The following is a 20,684-nucleotide window of genomic DNA, read 5'->3' on the forward strand; positions in this document are numbered from 1 at the left end:
GAGAGAGAGAGAGAGAGAGAGAGAGAGAGAGAGAGAGAGAGAGAGAGTCGCGGAAGAAAAAAAGGAGACGGAAACGGGCCCAGCGAAGATTGCGCGTTTAACGTTCATTAATTAGAAGGTTAATCGGCGGTTTCTGCGATCCTCCTCGATGACAATGAGACGAAATTCGAGCGCGCGTTTTGATCGCTTGTCGAGAGTCATTGCGAGATCCCGAAGAGGATTGCATCGATAAAGGTATTTGTATCGCAGGGATAAGGGTGTTCACCGGTGTTTCGGTGCTTGATTTTAAATTGAAATGCGCTTGTGATGCGCGATTGTGGGCTTCGAAGGCATTCCCATTAAGGGGGGCGATGAATTATGTATAATTACTTTGAGTTCTCGCGTTTCTTGTGGGTGTATGTAGCCGTGCGTGGAATAGAATTTGACGTTTTGGTGGTCGTTTCTTTAAGTAAGAGTTAAAGGAATGCAAACTTTTGGCGTTTTAGTGAGTTCTCCATCGAGACAACTATTTTCACGATATTCCAACCCTTGGACCAACTACCCCTACTCGATTGAGTGGGGATTTCAGTGTGACAGCTTTAAAAATAAAAGTAATCTATTGATTGAACCAACTAAATATAAATTTCTGACAACAGTTGAATTAATTATTAAATATACTTATTATATTTTCGATAGATTCAACGAGCCTTCGAATCGACCGTCACGCGGTTGTTTACGTCTTTCCCCTTCTCTACTTCGAGAGGTACAAGCGAGCCTCGGCCGCGACATAATGTGACGGAGAGTCGCCTATCGAGCGCAAAGGATTAATCCTTGACTACCACCAGAACTTCTACTGTTAGTACCGCTAATCAATTAGCTATTTTAATTACCATCATTCCACAACCATAAGCAAAACCTACCACCAAAAAATTGACCACCAAAGCACTCCGAAGATGCTGTCGCGTCCTCAGTGGTGTAGGGTGTCACACCGCGTTTCCAACGAGGAAATTCTCCGGCGACGAGCGTCGGCCCGTGAATTTTCGCGTATTCGCCGTTGGAAAAGTAAAATGGCCGTTGGCGTACGGCAAGGCCGTTGATCGATAAAAGCGTCGCGACGCTGGGCGTGTCTGCTGCTGCAAGCCGCCTCCGCAACGCCCCGCGAATCGCCGCGAAACTGCGGGGAAAGTTTACCAGCGTCGTCGACAAACGGCGCAGCGACAAAAAGGCGAGAGAACCAAGCCGCTGACAAGCTCCGTTTCCCTCTGTTCTACTTCACCCTGTCCCTTCTTCTCCAATCGAAATAATCGCCATCCCCCGCGGCGTCCTCTTCGTCTACTTCCGTCCCAGACGCGGCGAAAACTTGGGAAAAACTTGTTAAAGGAAACGCCGCGGTTCGAACTGATTTCTCACCCCTCAGGATTTCGTTTAGGGTAAAAGTAGGTAAGACACTTTGGATTTATACAGTGACGCGAGTTTTGCCTTAAGGATCACGCGTGGTGTTTTGAATTTTGAATAGTCTCTTCGTTAACAAAGTGGAATATTGAGAGGACAAATTTAAAGGTAGGTGCACAAACTGTGAGAGTAGTATAGATTTAAAGATAGATAGAAAAGCATCAATTGTTACGATGCTCCTTATGTCTACCCTCCCAGAGCGAAATCAAGGCTGACCAGCGGGGTTGTTTCGGTAAAAGGCTAAAAGTAATTGGCGCACCACTTGTTGGGCGCGTATCGGTGATGTCTACGGGGGGTATTTTTGAGGTCCTCGGTTACCTCGGCGTTGTCGACGACGTGTAATTCACCGTGTAACCGTACGCGGGATCGAGTTAACGTTAAGATCAAATTGGATTTGGCGCCGGCGCTGGCCCGACTAAACTTAGTCATCCGGCAGGACCCTCCTAATCCGGTTACGCTCCTTCGTCCTGGCTGCTGCTGTCTCCGCGTCTCGTGAAATAAAGAGAACGGCTTTGGGAACAAAAAGAAGAAGGAGTTGGAGGAGGACGTGCTAGTTTCCATTTAACTTTCGTCCCGCGAATCTCAAAGGGCGGAAGAATACTGGAGAACAATACAAGACACGGCAGACAGTGAAAGTATTGATGTATGATAGTTTGAGAGTTGATACAAATACAAGATATTCCACACGTAAACGCTACAAATTTTCAACCACCTTACCAAATCATGTCTCTATTAGCTCACGGAATGTCTCGAGGATGACGCTTGCTCTGCTCGTCCACACACGCTTTAACGAGAGGCAAATATTTATTAGCGATACCGAACAAACTCCGTGAAGGCGTCGCGCAGTCGTTCCGAGGCTGCATGGAAACATCAAAGGGCTCGCTGGGCGTATCGTTGATCATCCTCAAAGGGTGGCTGGAATTACACCGTGTACAGGGCACGGTATAATCGTCGCGAATCCGATTACATTAAAGATCCAGGCGCTGACTTGGCGATTCTCGGCGATGATAACGCGACGTTTCCAAGTCGAGTTAAAAAGCTCTCCCTCCGTCAGGTTTCGTTCTCCGCGGAGACGAAATCTTCCTGCTGGAAGATGATTACGCCGCTTTGGAGGGGTGGACGCCGAGCCAGGGCGGACGGACTCGTGAAATTGGGGAGAACAAGGTGAAATTCGGCTCGCTCCGGTCCGGTTTATCGAGCTGGAACAACAAGCGGCAATCAGGCATAACTCGATCATTTCATTCTTCTACGTCCGTGCTCCAACCCCCAGGATCTTCGCTGGCCCCTTCCTGTGTCGCGTTCGCTATCCTCTGCTTGCGATACGCGCAGAGAACCGTTAAAAAATGCGGCGGAATCGCAGTTTCTACGCAGACGATGTGTAATAAATTCACAATTTATTTCACTATTTCACTTTTCACTATTTCAACACGAAATGTTTGTTGAAATCAGGTAACAACTTTGGAAATTCAACTTTAATTAAGCTTACACTCAACTGTGTAAAATAATCAACGCAAAACATTTAGTCAATGAATTTTTATACGCAAATACACCACTTAGGGTAGTCATAGTGGACGTATCAATATATTAAAAGAAAATATTGAAAGTTTTTATTTATCTGTGGTCGGTGTAACTGTGAATCGCTCTGTACCCTCGCCCAATATAAATAAAGACGTCGACGACTGCGCGAGTTACCTCCGTGGAATCCCACCCTCTATTTTGTCCCGACGGAATCGCGAATCCTAAAATTCCAAACAGTTTCTCGGCAACCCGACTGCACAGTTTCAGCCCCGTACGTGTTTGGAATACATCTCGGGTATCGAAAAGGCGAATACACTGGTAAACAACGAATTTCAATCCTGTTGTAATCTCGACGACGTCGAAGCAAACACGTGCAAAGTATTGAATTTACAACTGCATAACCAATAGCGCGGAAATTTTAGTCTGTTTCTGTAAAATCGAGTCCCAATATTTTTTAGATTTTTACTTGAAGCTCCATTTCAACAACCCTTTATTTAGCATTCGTGGTATGCTCGAATTCGAGAGGTTGTGGACTTTAAAAAATGTGAATTTGTCGATTGAAAAGAAAATCTGTACGTAGGCACACGTAGGTCCAGGGTGCACTCGCTAAATATTATGCACCCCCGTGGGTGTCTGCTCATTGGTCGATTCTGGTGGCTACATACCACGCAGGCGGGTTAGCGTGGAGAGGGCAGGGTTGCAAACCCCTAATTTCTGGGACAATAATTTCAGTCATCGTCGATGCGCGAATCGCGTTACCGCACGCTCAAAGGGCCAACAAGACTCGATTCCGTTGGCAAATTTCATCGTTCGAGTCATAATAATCGACCGAGGCGCATGTATGCTCGAGAACCGAACGGGGGCGGTCTGTTTTCATTGAGAAAAGCACACCTTCCTTTCTGCGGCGCACTTCTGTCTGCGTAATATCCATAATCGATGAACAAGAAAGGGTTGGCAGAAAGGAATGGGCGTTTTGGTATCGCCTTTCACCACGGTGAATTTCAAAAATCGACGTAGAGGCTCCGTGGAGCTGTAAGATCTTACATACGGTCGATCCCATAAATATTCGTACCCTTTATGTCTATCGAAGAAATTTGACCAAATTAAATAATAGTTTCGATACAACGTCTTTAGAGCTATCTGCTTGGAATCATCCTCAAAGATGAGAATCGCGGGGAGTTTGCAGTTCTCCCGTTCTGGACTGTCGTTGACATCCGGGTCGTCCATTGTTTTTTGCTAGACTGCGGGAACAAAGGGGGTAGGTGGTGGGCGAGTGCGTAGGTGCGTGGAATCGTCGTGCTTGGTAACAGGATTACGGAAGGGCGGCTGCGTAGGGGCTGCCACACCGAGGGGTGCCGACAAGTGGACCGAATAATGTTGCGAAATACAGGGAGGTGCAAAACCGGAGCGCACACTGAATTCGAGATATTAGAACGTTTCATTTCGATGAGTAACACTTGATAATGTAGCAAATGAATTGAGAGTAACAGTGGCAGTACAAGCTTGATTTGACCATCCCTTGTTGATTTCTATATATTTTCAGACGAAGAAATTCAATGGTCCTGATAATTTAATTCGTACTATTCAATTTCGTACCAACTCAAGATGCATGTAATATGCTTGTAAAGACTATTTCTGTTCTCTGTATCGACAGAGAGTTCACAGTAACCCTACACTGCACTTTTCCTCGACATTTTCCCAGCCATCCACGACTGCACACGAGCCACAGCGACGGTAGGAAGCAACGATCGTGAAAAAGAGTTCCACGAACGGGTAATAGGACGTTAATCAAGGGACGATCGTAGGAAACATCAAAGGCCGTCCGACGGAATTGGAAATTGCATGCAAATCGCGAAGAAAGAAAGGAGTTTATTTCTTCCTTTATCTTCGCGGGCTCCCTTCAGTTTCTGATCGCTTCCTTCCTTCCTTCCTGTCAAACCGAGCTCGCAGCCGCAAATTAGCCGCAACGGCCAAAAGAAAGTTAAAAGAGGGTTGCTCACTCGCCATTTCCATTTGCAACCCCTTCCATCGCTTTCCCAATCGGTAATCTTCTCTCTCTCTCTCTCTCTCTCTCTCGACGTCAGCCACGCTCTGGGAAATTCATGATCGAGCGACCCCCATCGATTGGTATTTTTTTTCGATAATTGTTGTCCCGGCGATGATTTGCATGGATTTGCATCGACTCCATTTTCTGGCTGGACGAAGTCACACGGGGAGAAAACAAATTCTTACCCCTTTACATTTTATTCGTCAATTATGAACTATGCTCTTATTTTTGTTGGTATTGTGTCTTTGAAGTTGCGTAACGTGTTCTTGAATGTTCACAGTATAGATCGCGATTCAAAGTTCAGGCTGCAATGGTCTTGGTTAAAAACAGAACTCTATTCAAACATATTACAAATACAAATGAATAAACATTTCCCTCCGGTCGCTCTTTTTTCAATCTCTCTCGTCGCAGAGAACGTATCGAGGATTAGATGTTCAACCCCCTGTTTCCAGCGTATCAATTGTTGCGCACAGGGTGCTAAGCACGTCCTAGGACGCGACATGTGCTACCAGCCACCGCGATTCACCCTGTGTCTTATGTAACGAGAGAATCGGGGTTGCGAACATGAGAAGAGAGTGACTCTTGATAGTTCGGCACACCCCTTTGCTTAATTTTTGCTCGCTCGCTCGATCGAGTGCGTCATTCGAGGATTAACCACCGTTCCACCCCTTGGGAGGCCTGTTGAGACACGGACAGGGATCGAGGAAGACGCGGAAAAACAGATTTCGGTGCAACAATTTGACGAAGCACATTTCCCAACGTGTTTTTACTGCGATGTATTAATAATGAAGACTAGGACGCAATGGAGTCTGGCGCAAGGGCTGGTTTCTTCGTTAAAATAGCACGTATCTTAGTTCCGTTCGAAAAACACCCTAGAAAACGGCGGTAGTCATCCCTAGTGTCTCTATTATTACAGTTGTAAGTGTTACTCTTAATCCTCCCATGGGGGGAGTAATGCACCCCAGACACAAACGTAATCCCGTAAAAATGTAAATGTCCCCGTTGGCCCCGAAAGCCAGACGGGCAGAATCCAGCCTAGACACAGGCTCTGTTTGCTGGTCTGGGTCTCGCGTTCGATGGCTGGAATCGTGGCAGACGAGAACGTAGTTAGAACGCATTACAACGGTGCATGTAATGCGCTACCCACGGGCAAATATTCACAGATGCGAGCCGGGAAAATTCGGCTTTGCGCCGCTCTCTCGCGCCCCGGCCACGGCTAACAGGATTTATTTGTGTCCGCGTGTACGTAGCCGTTCCGCGTTTTCGAGGCCCCTCTGTGTGCCTCCACAGTGCCACGGGTACATATGTATTTAGCTGTGTATGCAGCACACCCGGTACACGCGGCCACGCCGACGGGAGAAAGAGAGACGAACGGAGTTAGACTAACTAACGGACTACCAGTTCATTAGAGATCGCTAAACTTTAGGGTGCACCGAAAAGGGTGAGGATTTCGTTATCGTCGCACCGTGTACATTTTATACCCCGTATCCCGATGGCAATAAAAATCAGCCTGCCTTGGCTGTTCACGGGCAACTCGAGACGGGGAAATAATCTTCGAGGAGAACCTTCTAGCGCCAGTCAACGCTTTTTGGGAAACAATGCAAGGGACTTGCGATACGATGATTTCGTTGTCACAAGTCTATCGCATCATTTTCGGAATACCTTTGCAAGATTACTTTTTCTCCGTCCGAAGATCTATTTCGTTACCTATAAAATTTAGTTTTGAATACATGTAAAATGTTACAATCGATTCGGCAGTGCGCGCCATCATCGCTCAACGGAAGTCTTCGTTTTTGGAAAGGCAGACCATCGTAACGATGGTCGGTTCGTTTCACACAGGGGATACAAGACGCGTGATTATTACTGACGTGCGTTTAAGATTAATGCTACCATGGGAGAAATGGAAGAAGCGGAGGAGAAGAACGGACACGCTCATCCTCCGTGTACCGAGTTTATTGTGATATGCTAATGTAAATCACAGGAACGAAGCAAGAAGTTACCAGGACGACCACTTCCCTACTATTTTCATTAATACTGGAAAATTCAGTACAATACAGAATAATACAGCGTAATATATCGTACGCATCTTGTATCCAATATTTCTAAACGACTGCGGACCACTGATTACGTAAATTATGCACCTGTAATCATTCGTTTTTTTGTCGTTAATGTCGAAGTTAAAGTCAAAACTAGCTCCCTCTTCGTTCACCTTACCCTCGAAGCCCCCGTTCGGCTCCGATCATATACAAGGACTTTTATTCCCAAGTTTATTGTCCCGCTAAAGTTTGTAATACACAACACCGCGGTACCCACACGGTATTTCCTCTGTCGATCGATCTAAACATGCACCTGACGCTGCAAGGCGGTATTGCAAGTAAGCACGAAGGAAACGAGCATTGCATACCCGCAGAACGGATCAATGGCGGTGAGACCAAACGATACCTCTCGCGGCTCGATCTTTCCCCTCGGGGAGGAGGCAACGGTTGTCGGTGTAGATGTCTATCGATCGCCGATAATCTACGATCGAGCGGACCGATGGCAGCGAGTTATTATGTAATGGGACGACAAGCAGGAAATAAAATCGACTTGTAACGTCGTGACGCGTCACGGCGGCGAACCTGAAGTCGCGCACAATGCACGAAACGACAGGTAGATACGGGCGTACATCCACCGGCATAAATAAACGATTAAGATCTTCGATGCGACGCCCGACAACGACGGACCACCAATGAGCCGATCGTCGATCGCCAATGAATTCCTTCCGGTCGAATCTTTCAACGACCAAGGCTCGCGATGCTCCGACACCCAATTACTTTCGAGGCCTTTGATTTCACTAGCCGTTTATACCTCGGTGAACCTCCGTCCAGGACGCAGTTCATATTCATAATGGGATAATGAGCTCTGTGATCGTATACTAATTACAGAAAAGTTTCTTTAGGTTGGAGAAGTTATACATGGTGTTCTCTTGAGGAGACTGAAGCTCTCTTGACGTTGAAGATTCATCAGGATTTGTCGTTGTCGAAAAACAATTATTTGTCTTGAAATCTTCAATCCCTATGTCTCTGATGCTGAAACTGAACCCGTTTATTTTCAAATTTCATTCCCATAGTCTCTTCGTGATCTCATTCAAGGCGCGAATCCTTCCCACACACGATGACCCGTTAAGCAGAAACGCGCGAAGAGCGATAAATCGACGAAGCTGTATCGAAGTCCGAATCGGGTTAGCTAGAAATCTATCATTTTTCGAGAGGCGTGCCGAAGCGCTCGTTTAAGGTCAGGATCTATCGATCGGATCCACGGCGAGCGTGGACCACCGCTGAGAACGCTGGCGAACAATCTTACCAGTCACCCTTCGGTGATCTTAGCACATTCGTCAACTTCAGAGCCTCGCAGCAACGAGAGACGAGATCGACGAGGGACGCGGGAAACGCACACGTTCGCACACCGTGTATTTCAACCCCTTCGGGTTCGATTTTATCTTCACCTTTGGCGAAAACCCTCGATTAGGGGATTCAGACAGAATCAACGGAATAACTTGTTCGCGATCGCGAAGTTCAAGGGATTGGTAAGTTACTTCGAGAGTCGACTTTAAAAATTAATTCCAGAGAAAATATTTGTTCGATCGTGTGTATGTGTATTAAAAATGGCCCTAAACAGGGTTAAGTGTAAAGCTATTTTGAAGTCTTGTTGGTTTTGAAATGATCTGAGCTCTGAAAATAGACTCTCTTGCAATTAGTTCCAAAGGAAATGAATCTCGACTTTCCTTGGTGGGAACCAAAACATGGAAAACTTCGTTCCAGAAGGAGACGTATCCACGAGACAGCTGCGCAACCACAAAAAACGAATGAAGAACAAAAAAGTCATCCTTCACCTGTGGAGATGCAGTGCGCGTTTACGAGTTTCCTTTTAATGGCGCAGGTGGAAGCTTCCGCGGCGCCGTTGATGAGTCAAACGGACCTCGGTGGCGGCCATATTCGATCTTTAACGATCGCATCGACGATCGTAAAATCCGCGATCTCTGATTAGCCGAAAGCCTCTGAACCGTAGGGGTAGGAAGGCCGTCTGAGCGGCGAGGTAAATTCCAAGGTCCTGCCTTAACGACGGGGGCGTGTTTACGGTAGGCGATGTCCCCTAGTTTTTGTCCGCGGTTAGGGCCCCGGCATGGCGGTGCTCTTAATCAAACTTTGATCGCCGCGAGCCGATCCCCCCATTCTACCCCGCGCAAAAATCCACGGATATTAGCGAGACCGTCTCGCGATCCTTTATGATCGTCGTGGAGCCGACCTGAGATTATAAATCAAGCAATCAACCGCCATAAAAGTCCGCCCACGCGAACGCGCGAGCCTCTTCTTTCCGCGATCCTGCCAGCGATTTTTCTTCCTTTTTGTCCTGGGCCTGAGCACACTTCTCGGATGAAATTGATGCGTGGAAGTATAATAGGAGCTGCATAGAAGTGCGCTGATGGGTCGGTATGTGGAATATTTTTCTGCGGTAGAAGCAAGGAAAATGGTCGCTGGTATGAAGGCTTCTTCTTTAGAGTAGTTTAACGAGAGTTTGAGCTGTTTTGCTCTCCTAGGTGTTCTCTTGTACTTTCTTTGAAACTGTGCCACGAGCTTCACTATCCAAAAACGCATCACATAAATTACCAACTATCTCCAAATCATCCACGAGTATCTCAAAAGCTTCCCCACGTGCTTGAGAACGTTCGAATCCACTGTTTAGGAGGAGGACCGTGCTCAAAAACGTCGACCTAACCCACTGGCCTAAAAAAGTACATCACGTTTGCAACAATCTGCGAATCACCAGCTGGCCTCGTTCTCCACAAGGAGAGTAATCCATTCTCGAGACGCACGAGATACTATCGATGTCGCAAAGCCCGCTAATGGGACGTGGTTTGGACACCGTAACGTACGCTCATCTCGAAATTTGTTACCTCGCATTCCAAGTTATCGCCACCTCCCCCTCGTGCGGCCACCCGCGGCAACCAACCCTCGAAATGTCGCGTCGCGATTGCGATTCGCCATGGACAGCCTCGCCGCGGCGGACAAACCGACCAGCAAAGACGATTGTTGCGCCAACAAAATACGCGAGTCTGGCCGAGGAGAAAAGAAATCAGGACCAGTCAGGGGTGTCCCCCGACCATTGTCGCGGCTAGGACCGTCGCTTATATATAACCGAGGAGTTTAAGAGCACAATGCGCCATAAATCAGCGATCATCGCGCGTTAACTCGCCCCGGAACGCGTGGGCGTCTTCTACGCGCGCGTGCGCGCCCCGAATCGCCCAAATCGCGTATCTTATCGTCGATTTTCCATTCAGCACGGCAATGGTAACCGACCACGAATTGTCCCGAGCACGCGACGATTGTGATTCACGAGAGGCTTCAGGAAATCCGCGTTCGGGGGACAGATTTTTTTTTTTTTTTTTTTTTTTTTGAGGGAGCTTTTGAGGAAAATTCTGGGGCATTAGTCGGGCTTATTGGGATAGAAAATAGAAAACTAAAGGGAAGAATGTAGATTTGATCGAAAGATATTTTTTAATTGGATCACAGATGATACTAATTGATTGGAATTTTCCAATTGTAGACTAAATCCAATTTATCCACCAATTTTTAACAAATAACCGGCATATTTTGTTGTTCATTTTTGTCGATAACCGGGCACACGATATAATGGGAGATTTGTATTCTGTACGCGGCTCGACTATCGTATTACGCATGTAAACAGATAGACGTGCATCTAGTTCGCAAATGATCGAAACGTATTCTGATTTATATTCACCGCCCGCGCGGTCCCAATCATTCTATTTGCCGGTGGATGAGACGAAATGAAATGAAATCTAGAAATTCGGCTTATTCTGCTCGCGAACGCGCCGGCTTTATTACTTTCATAATAATAATCCGCTTCCTCTTCGGATAGAACGGTCGTTGAATATTTGATTAATTTGACCCAGCTTTGCAGGTGTTTCTCATAGAATTTATCGTACTTTACGTTTGTATCTACAATCGAATGGCGTTTTGTTCTGATTAAAATCACATTATTTTGTGTCATCACGAATACGTTTGCTTAAAACAATATTGCAATCTCGATGCAAGTTTTGCAGTAACAATTTTATATTAAGGTTGTGTGGAGAAAGTACAATTGGGGGCTAAAAATACCCACAATTTAAATTTAAATGAGAAATTATCAAGTATCAGAGTTTGTTTACAGTAAATTATTAACTGTGTTGTTGGGTGTCTACTTATAGTATTCATAGCAAGACTTTCAATATACCTTGCATCAATATACAGGAATTAATAGCCTATATTGATATGCGTATATAAATATAAATAGTTCTCTTTTAAGTGGTAGACTCTTTCTAAATAGAATAGTAGTTAGAATATTAATGATTCAAAGCATTTTGACCTTTGAACAACTTTGAAATGATTATGGAGCAATAGACACATCATAAAACATAGGAGATAATGTCTAAATAATATACAAAAGTTTGATAATACAAGCAAAAATGGCACAATATAAAAACATAATAACAAGGGTTAAAAATGTTGTTATAAACTAAGACGTCGAATTTACATTTTTCTTTTGTAAAGGATTTCTTAAGAAGTATAATAAACCAAGACAAAATCACATGATCTATTAGAAAAACTTATTATTCATTTATGTACTTACCACTACGCATCCTCTCCATTTGGTGACACTAGATAAGCTTCTCAAAGTCCCATTTATATTTTCTCACAGCTTCAAGTGCGACCTTCTTATTCCTCTTTAATGTAATAACACTACTTTTAGGAAAAAAAGCCAATAAAATATTGATATACGTGATCAACATACAACTGGATGTGGTATGGATGGTCTGTATCATCTGTCACTTGCAATAATATTAACAACACTGCACAGACGACTATTTAAAATTGACAATATAACTCTACCCAGTATTCTAGAATTTTTAATTGATATTTCCTAAACAGGACGCTTAACCCTTAAACTGGTGTAACAAGTGCACCTGTCACCATACTCGCAACTGTTCATAAAAATTACTCTCGCAACTTTCGAGTATCATTATACCAAGGAGCCATAAGAATAGTCGCAATTTAATGTAATAGAGATCACTAATGGCACAATTGACACTTATTAATTAATCATTTTCCACGTAAAATCATTCGCGCGTTTTTCACTTCGAAACTCCGCTAAATGGCGGCTACCTATCGAAAGATTACCACGAACGCGATCGATTCGATCAATAATCGGGCGACATCGAGAAATATATCGAACGTAACGAACAGTTGGTTCGTTCGATAAGACGAAGACGGTTGATTTATGCAAATATAACGTTGTTTTATTTTATAAACATAGAACGAACGACGGAGGTCATTACAAAAATAAGATTACAAAATATATTTCACTTAAACAGATTACGTGATTATTGCGCGTATAAACGATAATAATCTATTACTGTTTAATCGTTACAAAATGTATATCGAATCAGCCATTACTACGCACGCACTCGCGCGTCTTCGCTATTTTTTTTTATTGTTTTATATTTTTAGTAACTACTGGACTACCCTTTCGCATATTGTTTGTTACGAAACCACTCATTCTTATTTCATTCTTTTCTTTTTTTTTTAATATAACAAGATTTATATTTTTAATATGGCTGTATCATTCACAGCATTAACATACTTGTTTTAACCCCTAACGAGAAACAGTTCTTACTCATGCGATAATCGTTCCTTCTTCGTTCTACGACAGTGCTTATTAAAAATTTTCTCTCGTCTGCTGTTGTCTACATACGTTCTACTTGAACGAGAAAAAGGTAAAAAAATCATCAACTTACTTAATATTGACAATAGAGTTTAAATTGACGTAAAATTGTGACGATAGTTGGATTTGATAATGGTTCGATTACTATTCTCGTAAAAAATATATTAATTTACAAAAAAATACTTTCACTGGTACTTTCTTATTTGTAGTAATTGTCTATAAAATAATAATAATAATATTCACGAGCCCGAAACCCGCTTTTTCTTGTTAAGGGTTAATAATCTCTCTCCATCTTGATTAATAAAGAAATAGAGAGCAAAATTCAAATCCTTATGCATGTATAATCATACGTTATGGCGAATTTAAAGTTTTCCCTGCCAATGCTGCCGCTTTAGAAAGTACTATCTGAATGTCCATTGAGGGAAAATTCTGAATACAGAATGAATTACATAGTTTTTCGAACTAAAACGAAAGTTTAATATTTTACTTACTTGTAAAAGTTTCACGTTTGTAGCAAAATCACCAGCAAACAGTTGGTCCCTTAGTAATCTGAAAAATTGTGTGTATCGATTTATATTTATTTCAGGCCATACAGTTTCTCGAAACAAGTATAACTTACAAAATCATGGCACAGCAAATGTGTATCAAAAAGCTGAATCTGTTCTCATCAGCAAATAAAGAATCCCAAATTCTCATAACGTCTGGTAGTGGAAATTCTTGAGACAGGAGAAGCGTTAACCATCTGATAAAAAATTTTAATTCATATGTAAAACATTAGATATATAAATGGAATAAAAAATAAATTGTTATTACCTTACCTAAAACTGTAATATTGCGGGCATAATTCTTGTTGATGTAAACGCATCCACACTTCTGGATCATTAGTCTTCACTTGGGTTGTAAGTTTGCTCATCATCGAATTTATTCCAAATTCGGCTTCATCCAGTGATTTTATAAAAAAATCACGAATTTCGCTCATCAAATTGGTAAAGCAAAAGAAGGTGTCCGCCTCTGCGTGTTCTAGGAATAACGTTTAATTAGTTCGTGAATCGCTTAAAGATAGATATTTACAATTTACCTCTCCAGGTTTGATCAGGATCGCAAGCAAACGTGTGATAAATGGGTCCAACAATTTCGTTCATGCCTTGCACATAGCCCTGGCCTGGATTGAGTTTAGCATACAGGAAAAGTATTCTTTCCAAGACTTCCCAATGTGCCTCTCCACCTTCTGCAAGAGGTGCATAATCTTCTACAGCTTTCTTAACAGAAACTGCTATCTGCAAGAAATATACAATAATTCTTTAGGAACTTTATCGCGAGATATTTCATTGGATCAATTGAACAATGTTACCTGCTGCTTTCCATATCAGCATACGAATATAAGAAACAAAGTTAGTTTTATCTTTTCCTCGTGTTACTCATAAATTTAATTACCTTAGTGATGCCAAGTCCTTTCCTTTCCACATTTGCACTTCTTAAAACTGTGTGCTGCACTCTGTGATGTAAACGTTTCTGACCACTGGCATTCACAATATCCATACAGGGATAATCTGTACCTTGTTGAAAGAAAGATATATCCGGACAGAGCCTCCTAACATCTTTGTCTATCTGTAGAAGAACTTCGTTGTCTTTGAAATAAGTTTGCCACTTGCTATCAGGGTTTAAATTTAATGGATGATCATCGAGAGTGACATCTACTCTTTCACCATCCATGTTCATTTCACCTGGCATAACAATTAGATCCTCTGTAAATGAGAGTGTTTATATTATTGCTGAGTTTATTAGTTACCCTGTTACAAATAAGATAGAAGTCTGGATTTATACTGATAAATGTTTTATAGAGTATTCTCTTGCGTGTAAGTATTTCAGACCAACTAGCTCTTGTAGGAGGTAAATAATTTAACAATAGTTTCCAGCATAATGGTCTGAGCCCTCCTTCATCTGGTATTCCTAGAAAGAACACTCAATTGGTAAGTATACATTGTTTAATTACAATTTGAAGCACAGAGAGATACAAAGACCACAGCATCCGATTCGACAGATAAAGAGGATTAAAATAGACATACAGATTCATACCATGGAAGCATAATCGTTTCAGACTAACAAGATCTATTTCTTCAGCGTTCAGGACGTCATCAAACTCGTTTAATCTGAAATAGTAAATTTTTTGACTGAAACTTTACAAGCAGATTAGAGTACACGTATTATATTACCTTTTTTTCAAAATACTCATCGTTGCTGCGTGCGACACGTGCGATAATGGACCGAGAAATCCGTTTTATTCTTATCAGCATTCGATAGGCGTGTGGGCGTAAAATGATACACGTTTCTCACATTATTGTCAGCGATCTGCCGTATTGACAAACGGACTAACCGCCATTTTTTTGATCGCTCAATCGACAGTCTTTTATATTAAACAATGATTGAAAGTTCTTATCTTAGGGAGTGGAAAACACTTTCTTATCACTGCAATATGGCACTTAGCACTCGTGACTACATGCACACGAGCTATATATAGTTCCTGCACGAGTTAATATGATTCTAACCTGACCTATGCGACACAGATGTCTATTTAGGATACATCGAGAACAGGATTTTCTCTCCTCGTAGAGTCCTAATCTATCTCTTATCAGAGTATATTCTATTAGAATTATATTATTGAATATTGATTCTGCTAAATTATGCTAAAATTATTTCATGCCTGTAACATAAAATTAGGTTATTCGCGAAGTATGCACAGAATCGTGAAACGTAAATATAACAAACTCCTTGTTAAACAAAGCTTTGTATTCTACTCTAAAGTGTATTAAATTTAATCTAAAGAGACATTCTTTTATTGTTTGATTGTTTATATTTTAATGCTTGTTGTACATTAATTGTTATACATTCTTCTGTACAGATTGGAGCAGAAATATACGTTCCAACGGAGATTACGGAAACCAATTTTTGAAGAGACTGAATAAAATCTGTTTTTATTTGTATATATGCTCAATAAAACATACTGAAAGATTGAAAACAATTCATAGCATGGTTTCTTTATAAGCATTTCCTAAATATATCTGTCTTAAAAGTGTTTTTGGAGTAGTTGTCACAGGCTGTCCACATTTATTCGATTGTTTATTGACTTTCTACAAACAATTTAAGCACTTTATCTATTTATTATTTTAAATACAATTAAATACTATGTATAAAAAATAATAAAATGGTTAGCGCATGCTGTGATTATGCCAAATTTATCATTGTATATGCAGACATAATAGTTTAATTGACATACAAGTACAAACTTGCGATTAATGGACAGACAAATGGTATCGCCATCTCGCGGCCAGAAGGTCGAACTAATTTTCAAAATATATGTACATATATGACACTATTTCCTTATGATTAACTTGATGAAAAATTAAATAATAAACGTAGGGAACAATAAAATAGTTGGCGCATATGTAATTATGCCGATAAATAATTTTTAATAATATTTAATTTATTATTTTTTTTTAAGTGATAGTGGCGCCATAGGTGGCAAAGCGCCCAAGCTTGTCGAGACATAGTTCCAGTTTTCGCCGCTAGATAGCGCCACTACTTAAAGAAAAAATTAAAAGTTAAAAAACGTTATCCTAGCTCAATTTTAATACGCTCTGAAGCTCTGTTATGTTAGTAGTATAGTTAAATTGCTATTATTTAATTTAATAAAACAACTTAAGCAAATATACTCTAATGTCGGCATTAAGACCTTAGTGGCGCCATCTAGCCTCGAAAAAGTGGAACTATTTTTCGACCAACTTGGGCAGTTTGTTAAGAGATGGCGCCACCGCTAGGGTGATTTCTAGTAATATTTAAAATTCGCAAAATTTGCGTTAATATAATAAAGAACGACAGGTTAACAATACTACAAACATCGTAGAATTTAAAATCATTATTAAATTGAGTTTAAGTAAGGTTTTTTTGCATTTAACTTTTTCACTATGCTTTCATGTTGTGGCGCCATCTAGCGGCGAAGAGTTGGAACTATTTCTTGACAAGCTTGAGCGTTTTGCCACCGATAGCGCCACTATCACTAAAAAAAAAAATATTAAATTAAATATTTTTAAAAATGATTTATTGGCATAATCACACATGTGTTAATCATTTTATTATTCCTTACATTTATTATCTAATTTTATTTCAAGTATAACATAAGGAAAAATAAGATATTAGGGTATTAATAAGTATCACGTACATATACCTTCGAAACATTAGTTCGACTTTTCGAAATTAGTAGAACTGCAAATAATGATTAAGTCCAACAACAGTAAGGTTTTTTTGTATATTTAATATTTTTTCATAGACTTAGAACTGCTGGCAATTTATATACAAAATGTCCTGAACGTCATCTCGTCCAAAAATTATTGTTAATTACTTAATAGCATTCCAAATCATATAAAAAAAATTATCTTCAAATATTGTTATTAGTCTATATTTTATATCACGAGTAGCGAAATGCATAAATTGTTTGCAGGAAGTCGATGAAAAATTGATTAATTCGAGTATTAAGTGGGGTACGATATACAAAAGACGGGCTAACATTGTTTATTACTTTTTGTATTCAAGGTATCTCGAATTAATATTACAAGCAATAATATAATCGAAGTTAATGAATAAAAAGCGATGAAACTAAACATCAGACGTTACACCCCATTCGTTATTGGTCACAATTGTTTCATTCTCGAATGATTGATTTTTTTTTTTTTATTCGCATTTACGGTTTCTTTTTGTTTATCTCATTCACTCTATCTCACTCTCGTTCTCTCGTTAATAATTTGTACTTCTCTATTGGCGCAATCCCTTGCCTCTCTAGTTTCTAAGAAACCGGTCGATTGCTTCACCAACGTCGACAGATTTGCGAGGTTTTACTATACGTTACTCTTTCACGACGATAATTATGTTTGTCAAACGACACGACTCGATTCATCACGGATTACAGTCTTCGGCATTGCTCGACGAATTCGAAATTCGCGTCAAATCAACGAGAGATGGAGGAAGAATTTATTTATCCTTTAGTCGTATCAAAGAATTCCGATTTCCTTCGGTGAAGTAAAGAGAGTTTCAAAAGAATTCCTCTTTCGAACTGTATAACAAATTTAAGGGCATCAAGCGTTCTATAAATGGACGCATCAATCGTCGAGCAGAGACCAATTTTTATATTGGTTTATTCATGCAAGGAATCATCGAGTGAAACGGATGAAAGCGAGACGATAAAACGAGTCGCGTCGTCGCAAAGGCTGTTACGCCGACGACGAAGTAGTCATCTTCTTCGTCGTCCACGTAAACGCGTTTCAGTTCAATAAAAATCTGATCGATTAACCCTTCAGCTGCGGGGATCGAAGGTGACGTCGAATTTGCGTTATTCGTTATCTCACCGCGAACAATGTAAATGCAATATGTATATATCCCGTTCATAAATAAAGCCAGAAAAAGAGCACATCGGGAGCTCGTAATTTAAAAAATGCGATATTGCACTTACATTGTGAAAACCAAGGGAAGTGTTCTACGTCGATCGATGTACTTCGTCCATAAATAAAAACAGAAAGAAAACATCGCGTACTCGTCATGTAGAAAATTCAATGTTGCGCATGAATGGCAGAAAATTGGATTTCCTCCCGCAGTCGAGGGGTTGACAGTAAAATGAACGTTAGTCGTAGTGATTCTTTCTTTCTTTTATCAGTCGATAATTATACACAGTGTTTCAATGGATGGTTACCGGGGAATATACAAAGTACGTAGAAAAAGAAGGGAAAGTAAACCGTCATCCTATTAATCGAAATGCTCCGCCTTCAACCTAGCGGCGTAATAGCTATTACAGGCAGAAAGAAAGATTATTTCTGGAAAGTAGACACGGCTCGTATCGGATCAGACATGGAAAATGCCTGGACACTGTCTGCTACTTGTTCCTGGTAGCACGTGACCTTTAACCCTTCGAAGCATAGATTTTCGGTACGTTCTTGTCGAGTCTCGTTCGACGTAGGACCACGAGGGGTTAACCAAGGGGTTGGTCTTTCTATCTTCCTGTAATAGAATGCACACACCAGCGATTTCAAGACGCCTCTGATGGGGAAGCGGTAAATTCAATGCGTGGACATAACCAGTGCAGTTGAACGAGGATTCGAGATGAAGGGAGACGGGGATCGACCTATCGACCCCTCTCAGGTTCTATTTTCGTTGGCGACAAACCCTTTCACTATCGATATTCAATTTCGTTAGAAAAGAAGGATATCAAACGGAGCTTTGCTGGCGTGTAGCATTGCATAGTAATAACACCAGAAAAGAATTAACTGTAAATCTAATCGACATAACATCACTTTTACACACATTCGTAGAACGATTTCCCTAAATAAATACACGAACAAGACAATTAATCGATCAATTTATCAGAAAGATTCCACCTACTACTAGCGAAAGAGTCGATTCCAAGTTCACGTTCGTAGAACGATTCCCTAAATAAATACACGAACAAGACAATTAATCGATTAATTTATCAGAAAGATTCCACGTAATACTAGCGAAAGAGTTGATTCCCTTCAGTTCAGAACCCAAAAGTTGTTCGACGAGATCTCGCCTCGCGCAAATGGATAAAATACACGTGATCGTATCGAGGGGGCGCAATGAAATCGATGGGCACCGTCAGTTTAATATTCTCGTTACCTTTAATCTTAACGTACCGTTTACAATGTATTCGTATAACAATAAAGCAATACGCAAATAGTTACGAAGACTTCTTTTCTCGAAGGTGACTGCTCGCGTGGAGCGCGTTCCGTGCATCGCGCTCAGTGGAATTATTATTATTTTTTTTTTTTTGTAACAATAAAACATTGCACTCATTTTTGTTTTCAACTTGTCTCCGTACAACTATCATGCATCCTCCGTTTCGCGCTTCGTTTTCTTTCTTTTTTTTTTTTCCGTTTTTCCTATTTCTATCTATCGTTCGCTTTCTTTATTCCGAGAGCAATCATCTCGCGACGATTTTATTGCTGATCGACGCGGTGCAACGTTTCATCGCCGTCTATACAATAATACGCTATTTAATATAATAAATTATCTTTCATATATGCACAATACGTTATCCCGACGAGAGAACGTATCGTCTCGAATAGTATTCCTCGCAACGTCGAGTCGTTTTTCTCGCGAGTATCGACTCCCTTGCTCTCGCCTTCTTTTTTACTAACGTTTAATCAAAATGATTTGTATAAATGCTACGTCGCCGAGAAAAATCGTCACGTCTGCCATCGATCGATACGAGCGATTCTTTATTTCTAAGGATACCATCGTCACCGTTCCGTCGTTCAATTCCGAAGATAGAAACTCCAGAGGACCAAAGTTGGGTGGTCTTGAACTTGGTGTGATTTCGAACTTCGAACTTTTAAGCGGTAAGAAACTCGAACGAAATAAAAACCTGCTCGTAAATATCGACCAACGACACGTCTAATAATTCCTCTAACATTTAGCCGCACATTTTCCTCCGTTCTTCTTCGTTTACGTATATATCTTCAGTGTCTCGTTAGATACGACCAAACAGAGATGGGCAAAATTTCATTCGAATAACGAATAAAATCGACGCGATTTATTCGATTAAATACTTACAATCTTTTTAAAAATTTACATTCAAAATTTCATTCTCATTCGACGAGTGATGAACATACGTTTCTTATTCATTATTTGAATTGTTTTTTTTTTTTTTTATCTAGACGACAATTTTCCCCACCTCCGCTTTGAAGTCATTGCACGAAACATCCGCCCCGATCTTCCTCCAAAACGTGTTTACTATCCGTCGATGTAGTAACTAAATACAACTTAATTCTATCGACTCGAGCGAACCGTGTAATCGTAATTCGCGGTTCGACTCCTCGCGGATCGTCGTTAGCTGCGAGAGCTCGTCGATCACGTTTGGTTTCGGAGC

At 41.1% G+C, this 20,684-nt stretch overlaps 1 protein-coding gene and 1 long non-coding RNA gene across 2 annotated transcripts; one reads left to right on the forward strand and one right to left on the reverse strand.

The window, feature by feature from the left end:
- Positions 1-12,307: 12,307 nt before the first annotated feature.
- On the reverse strand, positions 12,308-15,109 carry LOC128893166 (TBC1 domain family member 13-like). Its single transcript, XM_054153982.1, has 9 exons — positions 14,968-15,109; positions 14,831-14,904; positions 14,579-14,704; positions 14,189-14,499; positions 13,833-14,031; positions 13,573-13,774; positions 13,374-13,496; positions 13,246-13,303; positions 12,308-13,183 (listed from the first exon to the last, which is right to left on the reverse strand). The coding sequence occupies exons 1-9, from the start codon at positions 14,985-14,987 to the stop codon at positions 13,106-13,108; spliced, it is 1,191 nt and encodes a 396-aa protein (XP_054009957.1). The 5' UTR covers positions 14,988-15,109; the 3' UTR covers positions 12,308-13,105.
- A 256-nt stretch (positions 15,110-15,365) lies between these two features.
- Positions 15,366-15,773, forward strand: LOC128893167 (uncharacterized). Its single transcript, XR_008461263.1, has 2 exons — positions 15,366-15,505; positions 15,654-15,773. It is a non-coding gene; the product is annotated as an uncharacterized LOC128893167 (long non-coding RNA).
- The last annotated feature ends 4,911 nt before the right edge of the window (positions 15,774-20,684 follow it).

The sequence above is a fragment of the Hylaeus anthracinus genome, unplaced genomic scaffold (genome assembly GCF_026225885.1).
Source record: "Hylaeus anthracinus isolate JK02 unplaced genomic scaffold, UHH_iyHylAnth1.0_haploid 26056, whole genome shotgun sequence".
NCBI lineage: Eukaryota > Metazoa > Arthropoda > Insecta > Hymenoptera > Colletidae > Hylaeus > Hylaeus anthracinus.